This window comes from Drosophila busckii, chromosome 3L, assembly GCF_011750605.1.
Source record: "Drosophila busckii strain San Diego stock center, stock number 13000-0081.31 chromosome 3L, ASM1175060v1, whole genome shotgun sequence".
Lineage (NCBI taxonomy): Eukaryota > Metazoa > Arthropoda > Insecta > Diptera > Drosophilidae > Drosophila > Drosophila busckii.
This window is the reverse complement of record NC_046606.1, coordinates 7,694,182-7,702,545: the sequence shown is the minus strand read 5'-3', so window position 1 is coordinate 7,702,545 and position 8,364 is coordinate 7,694,182. Positions and strand designations below refer to the sequence as shown.

The following is an 8,364-nucleotide window of genomic DNA, read 5'->3' as shown; positions in this document are numbered from 1 at the left end:
TTGAAGTCGTGTGCCGGCCGCCTGCATTTTTTTAATAAAACAATTGAAATTTATTGGGTTTGAAAATAAGACACCTGCTTGAATAAATTGTAAAGCTTCTTTTTTTGGCTCAATAAGTATAACAGGCTGCTAGTTATAATCGTGGCAACATGGCGTATGCGCAACGTAAGCTCAAATATGAATATTCTATGTCAAATACTTAAGTGTATTTCATTTATTCATATATCTATCTAAAAAATCTAAACTGTTAAATAAAAATTGATGGAGCAACATCATGGCGTATGAGCAACGTCAACAGTTGAAATATTAAATCATAAATACTGCAGTGTACTTACTTATTATTAATTTTAATATCGTAGCTTGTAAATAACTGTACATGCTACGCTCTTTAACAAAACTGCAATTGCCAACTTGATTTTTAATAAGAAAAGGCAACTGTTAAAAATGCATTCAGCGCCAGTGACGGCTTGCATCAAATTAAGTTAATTTTAATTTGCGTTGATTAATTGCATTGTCAGGCGAGATGAAATGTCGTCCAGCACATCAGCGCATATATATATTTATATATTGAGAACGTTTTTGCCTCGAACTGCAGCCGAAACGAAAACCGCATGCCAAGTGTTAAATGTCAGTTACGCATATTTTTTAAATGCAATTGTGCGGCATGTGCGAGTGCTATTTAATTATAAATTAAATGTATGTAAAATAAATATAAAAATATAAAGTACACACGCATATATAATGTGCAGTCAACTGACTTAAAGACTGTATAAATGTTTTTTTAATTGCTGTGCAAACAAAATTTACTATACAAACTATTAGTTTAGCATTTAAGCTGCAACTTATTAGCAGTCAATAGTTTACAATTAGTACAATAAACTAATAAAGTATTTAAATCTTAACAAATACTTTTCATTTACAGGCTATAACAATAATTCAGCATAAGCCACAATTTGTTTAACAAAAGTATTATAACTTATAAAAGAAATCTGCACTGCTAGCAATAGACTTTGTTAACCTTCAGCTCTTGTTTTTTGTCAAGTGTATGGCAGTGGCAATTGTTCTACAAATTGCTTTTTAAGCACCGCACAAGTGCCATTGAAATTCCGTTAGCGTATTGCCAATAATGTCGTACATTAAGTTTGTCTTTTGTTTTGTTTAATTTGTTGGACCGCAATACAGCCAAACAACATGTTGTTCTATTTGGTGCTTGGTTGCTAGCTAAGTAGTGCAATATATACAAATATACTATATATATTTTTATGGTCATGGGTGTTCCAAATTAAATGAAACGTAAAAAGTTAAATGGCTGCTACACAAGTTTCCAAGTGATTTGCATAAATGGCCAAACAGGTGTTGAACAGGATATTAATTTCAAATGCGACATTATTATTCCTGTTCTTGTTTTTTTTGGGTCCAAACTATTGCGTTTTGAAGCCTATTAACTGAGTTTATTTGTATGCTGAGCATGTGCTACACTTTTTTTGTTGGTAATGGTTTTGACCATTTAAATAAAGAACTTGATAATTAGACGTGTGCTGCTGGATAAATTATAAAGTGCTTTAGATTTATATAATAATAAACTTGCAATGCGTGTGGTCAAAAATACGCTTAAGTTTGAGCAGCTTTAATTTGAAATTTATGCTTGATATCGTTAGTTTGTTTCGGAAACGAAACGAAAGATGAAATGAATTATATACTTTAATTATTATGCCAAGCTAGCTTTCTACTTTCGTATAATATTATGTGGCTACATGCGTAGAATTATATTTACGTTAGATATTTATGAATTTATTATAGATTGCGTCAGTCGCACTCTATGACATCAGCTGTATTTTTGTTATAGAACTAACACCTTACATAGTGCTGAGCCTACATTGCTGACTGACTTGACTTGACTTGCGCCGCCTTTTTGTCAATGAAAACGAAATCAAAAATGCATTTAGTGCCTGCACAAAGAAATTTCACTTAAGTTGCACATTGCGTATGATTAATGCGTTGCCAGTGAACGAAACTCAGTTACTCATTGTGTGACAGACATTATTGATGAAATGCACGTCCTGCGATAATTGACTTTTAAAGGAAAACAACAGCTGGGCGGGCAGTCCATGACGTCAAGCTAGATAAATATTAAACTAATTATGCAGCTGAGTCATAGCTGCCCCAGTGTGTGGACACTCATTCAATTGTATGCGCTGCATGTCGTCGTAGCTTTAGCTGATTTTAATTCTCCAGACGCTGTTGACTTTTATCAACGGGCGATAAGCCGCACACGCACCCATAAACCTCGTTTAGTCCACGCAACAGACGCGATGACCTTAAAATTAAATTGGCTATTTAAAGTTTATGGTTAACATGTGTGCATTATTTATACAAAATAATTAAACGAACTTTCAATTTAGACAATTAACTGACAATATTAAACGTGCAATATTTAGAATGTAGTAAGCTTAGCTTAGCCGTACAATTCGCAATTCGATAATGCAAATGAAGCCTCTCCACATCATCAGCATTATCATTATCGTTGCTAGCCAGCAGGCATTGGGGCGGTTCGCACGTTTGGACGACTCGCATCGGTTCCAGGCGCTACCAACGGCGCATACTAAATAAGCCTCGGCTCAGGTCCAACTTGGGTATATCCGAGTTTTTGAGCTGTTTCTCATTATGCTCGTTTATTTTTTTCGCGTATTTTTGTTGTACCTTTTGCCAATCGGCCAAGCGTATATAAATCTAACGCGTTGCGTTAAGCAGTCATCACTTCTTTGGTGGAAACTTCAGTGTCAAGTTTAGCTCCTGCTGTGATCCCATCCAGTGCGCGTTCGCTATCTAATAAACATTTCAAACAACTCAAAGGACTTAAAGCCCAGTGTACAAACAAAAGCTCAATATGAAGTTCTGTGCAGCAATTGCTTTGTTGGTGATCGTCGGCTTTGTGGCAAGCGGTGATGCTTTGCCAGCCAGAAAAAGTGAGTTAAACACAAGTGTCAAAGCCTCAAAGAGCTAAAAAAAGGATTTCATTCAAAAGAAATTAGTGACAAATAATAAATATATAATAAATTAGTTGATAAGTTCAATTATTTTAATCAAAGCATAAGACATTTTTTTACTCTGAAGGAGTGAAAGTCCTTATTATTCACTGTCTTCATATAAAAAATATAAAAGCTTATTCCATTTTCTAGTTTTTCTTAAAGTAACTTATTTTCATAAAATGCTGCCATGCAAGTTTCATAAATTATATTAAGAAAATAGATAGCATTTTATATAAATTCATTATATTTTCTTATGCTTTCATTATAAAATGTTTCTTTTTTTTATTTTAATTCGAATTATATTTAATATATTGGATTAGTTTACCAAATAGGTATCAGTTATTTAATTCTTGATATGTTTAAAATGTCTTTGAATATTTAAGCTCAGTTGCATCTTAACTATTTTGTATAAACATTTGATTATCATAAATTTTGGTTATCATAATTTACATTAATTTCACGCAATCCATTCCATACCCCATCCACATTCACATTCCGAACCACTGCAACATACTGAAGATCGGCAATTCCTTATTCCAGGAATGGTGTACTACCAGCAGCCAGCCGCCGCTGAATGGTACGCAGGTGCTCCCCAGCAGAGAATCATGTACATGCAGTATGTGCAGCCAGGACGCACCCATGCCCGCTCCACTCAGGCGGCCAGCGCACTTGTCGCTGGTGAAACTGTTGCCACTGGCACTTATCTGAAGGGTAAGTTAACTGCTAACTGCTCCACATTCAGTCAGCCAATTAACAATTGCATTGTATAGAAGCCGATGTTGCTGATGTCAGCGCTGAGGGCAGCCAGGACGATGGCGCCTATCTGCAGGGTAAGCAGTTTGGCCAGTAACTAACCAGACACAAAACTAACAAAAACGCATTTTCCTGATTAGCTAACAAAGATTGCAATCATCCAGAATCCGATGTGCCAGCTGTTGCTGAGGTCGAAGCTCCTGCTCCCGTTGAAGATGCTCTGAGCGCTGCCGGTGCCCATGGTGCCAGCTCCTTGGCCGAAGCCTATCCCGATGAGGCACCCGTTGTGCAGACAACCGTTGAGCAGGCCAAGAAGCCACGTGATTACAACTTTGCCGCTGCTGAGGAAGCCGCTGCACCAGCTGCTGAGGAGCCAACCGCGCCAGTTGAGGAGGAGCTGCCAGCACCAGCACCAATTGCCCCATTAGCACCTGTGCCCGTGCCCGTCAACCGTTATCTGCCATCCAAGAAAAAGATCATTGTTGAGCTGGATCAGTCCGCTGAGGATCTGGAGGAAACTCAGGCTGCTGCCATTGAAGATGAGGAGACCGAGAACGCCGTTGATGACGAAGAGGATGAGGAAGAGTTGGCCGTGCCAGTCAAGCCAGTGCGCAAGAATCCAGTCCGTGTGCCCAACGCTCGTCGTCCAGCTGCCAAGCAGCCAGCCGCTCCTGCCAAGCCCTCAAAGAAGCCCGCTCCACTGCCCGCTGGCACCTTCTTCCCCATTGACTTTGGTGGCACCAACGGCGGCGCCATTGCCATTGCCAACTCCTTCAGCACCGGCGAGGGCGGCTCTGCCACTTCCCACGCCATTGCCTACGGCTCTCCCGATGCGGCACGCGCTCGCGTCCGTCCCGGCACCAGCAAGCGTCGTCATTAAGCCCAGATAACTTCCACATTGACCAGCCAGGTGTAACAATATTTCCATCTCTGTAAGCAAAGAGTTTTGATAATTTAGTCGAATTGTAAACGTTTTGAGCTCTTTTTTAAATAAAAATTTCTTTTGTTTTTGAAAAATTTACACAAATGCGTTTTGAAATTTTATTTGCATTATTTATTCTTTATACTCGAGTTGAAAACTAATTTGGAGCAGACTGAGGAAAACGATGAAATACAACTTAGCAAAATAAATGCCTTAAAAAGTTTCATAACAATCATAAACAAAGGTTCATACAAAAAAATATAACATTAGCTAACGTTTCGACTTAGAAGCTAATGGGCTTGTTCCTCAATTTGTGATATCGAGCATCGATTGCATATAATGCTCTACTATTCAATATTTCCTCGTATATAACTATATATCGTAGTTGGATTTAAAGACACGCTTCACTGCAATAATTTCCATTAAAGAATCTTGGATTCTCAAGAGCAGACAGATGTAAGTGAATCGATTTTGGAAATGTTTATATCATGCGAAACTAATATATGTATGTTTATAAAAAGTTTAAATTAATAATGCTACTATCAGTAGCCATATTTGTCTTGCAGCGACGACATGACATCGTTGGCCAAATTGCTGAGCCGGCCAGCAACCTTATGTACTCCCTGGCGAACGCTCTCCTTCACATCATCCAAGTCCGGCGCATTGAAGTTCACAGCAGTCGAGTAACCGCCGCTGCCTGCAAGCAACAAATGAATAGATTATTAACTGATTACAAACTATATAGATTAATTATGAATTATTACTAGTGCAGCGATTTTCTTTCCAACTGTAAAACTTATTGACAATAAACTACATTGCATACAATTAATATTGTTGTTTTGATTTAAAAATTAGGCAATATAGTTAGGTTGCAAAATATTACATTAGATTTAACAATATTTTAGTAAAACTTGAATTTTGAGTCACATGAAATAAAATTGATCGATAGCCAGAAATTAGGTTTGACAAATGTAAAAGGTTTAGCAGTAATAATAACAGGCGCATTCCCAGTTGTCTCTTGTATTTGTATTCATACCTCGATTGCTCATGCCAGCACCTGGCGCACCATCGCCAAAGTAATCTGATGAGGATATGGCACGCGAGCCCTGGAATCGATTCAGGCTCGCACTTACATCAGCCGATGATTGTTCGCTGGCAAAAAACTGATCCGAGCCAAAGCCCTTGGCATTGCCAAACTTTTGCTGTGCCGCAACGGGATCCAGAGGATTACTAGCTCGACTTTTGCTCTTGTTATAGCCGGAAGCTGTTGAGCTGCTGCTGCTGCTGACTGGCTTGGGCTTATCATAGTCGTTGCTGGCAGCAAACATGGACGTTATATTGCTGTGATTGCCGCCAATGGGCTCGATTGTCTCATATCCAAGCGCGTCCAGCTCAAATTTGTCCAGCTTGCTGCTGCTTACGCTTTCCTTTTTATCACCAGAGCCGCCATACAAGCCCATTGAATGGTCATTGAAGAAATTATCGTTTTCCAAGGCGGCCAATTTGCTCTGTGCGCTGCTCTTGGGCGCAGATGATTGCTGTATGGTCTCCATGTCGCTGAGAGCCGAGTGCGCTACATCTGAGCCACGTAGACTGAAGCCCATGCCTAGACGCTCCATTTGCTTGGCCTTGGCGGGATCGATGGTCTTGAGTTTGGCCTCCTCGCGTGTCTTTTGCAGCGACAAATCCTGATATGCCAGACGCATGCTGGCCACTGTTTCCAGCTCCTCTTCGGCAGTTTGGGGCTTGTCGGTGGCAGCTGCAATAGCTGCAGCTGATTTGCTTTCATTCGCAGCACTTGCGCGCGCCTCAATATCAGCAAAGTTTGTCTTCACCTTGGTGGCGCCCAGGCCGCCAACTTTTCTGGCACCCAACTATAATAAACGAAGTATAAAATAGTTGCTATAAATGAATAAAGAGTGTGTTGCACTTACGGCGCCCTTCTTGGGCTGAATTTTGCGCACGCCTATGGAGGAAGGCGCAGTTGCTGGTGCTACAGCTGCATTTAGCAAATCTACGCTGGGCGCGCCATCCAGCAAGGGCGTTGTTGCAGGCTTGGACTTGGGCTCCAACTGTTGAATAGTTAAACAAATCAGCAAAGTGTGGACAGACAAAGTTAAAGGGATGCTTCAAACATGCAACTTGTAAGGTTCTAGGCGTGTGCGCAAGTCTTTTAGGTCGAAGTTACCTTCACACTGCTGCTAATGAGGCCAATGTTATTGTTCTCCAGCTGCGCATTGGCATTGTTGTTGTCGCATTGTGCAAAGAAGTCATCCTCCTGTCCATCCGACTGCATTTTTCCTGCCTCGTTGCCCTCGCTCTTGTCCACAGCAGTCTCCAAGTGCAGCTGTGTGCGTGCGCGCGTGCGTGTGCGTGTATGGATTTGTGTGTAGGGAAACAGACAAAATAGTATAAAGCGCAAGCAAATAACAGCAAGTCAAACAGAACTCAAAACAATAAACAAAGCAGGAGCAGCAAGCACTGAGAGAGACTCACCTTGGTGCCATGGATTTGCATTGCCTGTTGTGCCAATGCCGACAGCTTGTCGCGATAGAGTTGAGCTGCCCTGGAATTGTATTTGACCTGTGCATCGCTGGTGTTGCAGTTGTGGGAGCGAAAGAATTGCGAGGCATTCGCATTGCCGCCCAGCTGCATTTGGCGTAACTGCAGCCAGGTCCAGTTGGTATCCAGATTGGTGCTGCGCACAAAGGTCAAGTGCACGCCCAGATTACGATGCACGGCGGAGCAATCAATGCAAATAAATATGCCATACGTCACTGAAGACCAGGTGGGCGCCTTAGCCGCGCAGTCGAAGCAGGACTGTAAGTTATAAGCAGCAATTTCATTAGAATGTCACAATAACAAAAGAATTAGGCAAACAGCACGGGAATTAGAACAGCAAGCTTGGGACTAACCTTGTTCGCTGGCTGCGCTCGCAGGCGACTAAATACAGCCTCGATTTCAGTTTTTGTAGGCCCCGTTGCATTGTTGGACATGTTATCGTTGTATTTCGTAGCTCCCAGTTTATAAATTAAGAATTGTTTTCGTGGCTCTTTCTGTGCCTATTTATCTTTGTCTCTCTGTCCTCTGTGTTGCAGGCAATGTTGTTGTTATGTGAACACCTTATGCAGTACTAAAGCGGCTTGCAATACAAATATTTGGGTAAACCTTTTAATTTAGTGTATAGTGCATTTAAAAACGCTATTAAATGCTATTCTTTGCTTTGGTGTTAAAATTTTGACGTGTGTTTTAAACGTTCCAGTTTTCCACGTTCACGTTAGTGATGCGCATTTGACGCAACTGCCAGTGCTGCCAACTTTTTCGTGTTTGCATTTGAGCACTTCTGATTTGACGTGAAAAAAGGCTAAATTTCGCAACTCAAGCACATTTGCTATCGAAAAGGATGGGGAGGCAGCGCGATTGATTTTAAGGAGTTTCCTTCAAATAATCAGTCTAGAAATAGTGTTGAAAAGTGCGGCCAGTGATTCTATTGTTTGTTTACATGAAATTCGAAATGCTTAATTTTAACAGAAAACGTTATCCTAATATATATTATATATATAAATTATATAACATGTTAGTTTATTAAAAATACATGCATATTGCATTTGAAAATAATAGAAATTATACAATGCATAATAAATTATATAAATTATTTAA

The 8,364-nt window shown here is 40.2% G+C and overlaps 2 protein-coding genes across 5 annotated transcripts; one reads left to right on the top strand and one right to left on the bottom strand.

Annotated features, from left to right (window-relative positions):
• The first annotated feature begins 2,771 nt into the window (after positions 1–2,771).
• LOC108600744 (skin secretory protein xP2) lies at positions 2,772–4,794 on the top strand. Of its 3 annotated transcripts, none has more exons than XM_017988491.2 (4): positions 2,772–2,966; positions 3,549–3,740; positions 3,800–3,859; positions 3,947–4,794. In XM_017988491.2, the coding sequence occupies exons 1-4, from the start codon at positions 2,888–2,890 to the stop codon at positions 4,660–4,662; spliced, it is 1,047 nt and encodes a 348-aa protein (XP_017843980.2). In that variant the 5' UTR covers positions 2,772–2,887; the 3' UTR covers positions 4,663–4,794. The 3 variants fall into 3 exon arrangements, with proteins under 3 accessions (XP_017843980.2, XP_017843978.2, XP_017843979.2); XM_017988489.2 differs by having other exon boundaries at positions 3,923–4,794; XM_017988490.2 differs by having other exon boundaries at positions 3,570–3,740; positions 3,923–4,793.
• Positions 4,795–4,813: 19 nt separating this feature from the next.
• LOC108600742 (ADP-ribosylation factor GTPase-activating protein 2) lies at positions 4,814–7,997 on the bottom strand. Of its 2 annotated transcripts, XM_017988487.2 has the most exons (6): positions 7,620–7,996; positions 7,201–7,524; positions 6,893–7,051; positions 6,639–6,776; positions 5,741–6,578; positions 4,814–5,401 (listed from the first exon to the last, which is right to left on the bottom strand). In XM_017988487.2, the coding sequence occupies exons 1-6, from the start codon at positions 7,698–7,700 to the stop codon at positions 5,247–5,249; spliced, it is 1,695 nt and encodes a 564-aa protein (XP_017843976.1). In that variant the 5' UTR covers positions 7,701–7,996; the 3' UTR covers positions 4,814–5,246. The 2 variants fall into 2 exon arrangements, with proteins under 2 accessions (XP_017843976.1, XP_017843977.1); XM_017988488.2 differs by lacking the exon at positions 6,893–7,051 and having other exon boundaries at positions 7,620–7,997.
• Between the last annotated feature and the right edge of the window lie 367 nt (positions 7,998–8,364).

Coding starts and splice junctions, on each gene's coding strand:
- LOC108600744 (XM_017988489.2), top strand. CDS start 2,888: ATGAAGTTCTGTGCAGCAATTGCTTTGTTGGTGATCGTCGGCTTTGTG. Junction 2,967..3,548: donor TGCTTTGCCAGCCAGAAAAA/GTGAGTTAAACA, acceptor AACATACTGAAG/ATCGGCAATTCCTTATTCCA. Junction 3,741..3,799: donor CACTGGCACTTATCTGAAGG/GTAAGTTAACTG, acceptor TGCATTGTATAG/AAGCCGATGTTGCTGATGTC.
- LOC108600742 (XM_017988487.2), bottom strand. CDS start 7,700: ATGTCCAACAATGCAACGGGGCCTACAAAAACTGAAATCGAGGCTGTA. Junction 7,525..7,619: donor GAGCGCAGCCAGCGAACAAG/GTTAGTCCCAAG, acceptor TATAACTTACAG/TCCTGCTTCGACTGCGCGGC. Junction 7,052..7,200: donor TGCAAATCCATGGCACCAAG/GTGAGTCTCTCT, acceptor GCACGCACACAG/CTGCACTTGGAGACTGCTGT.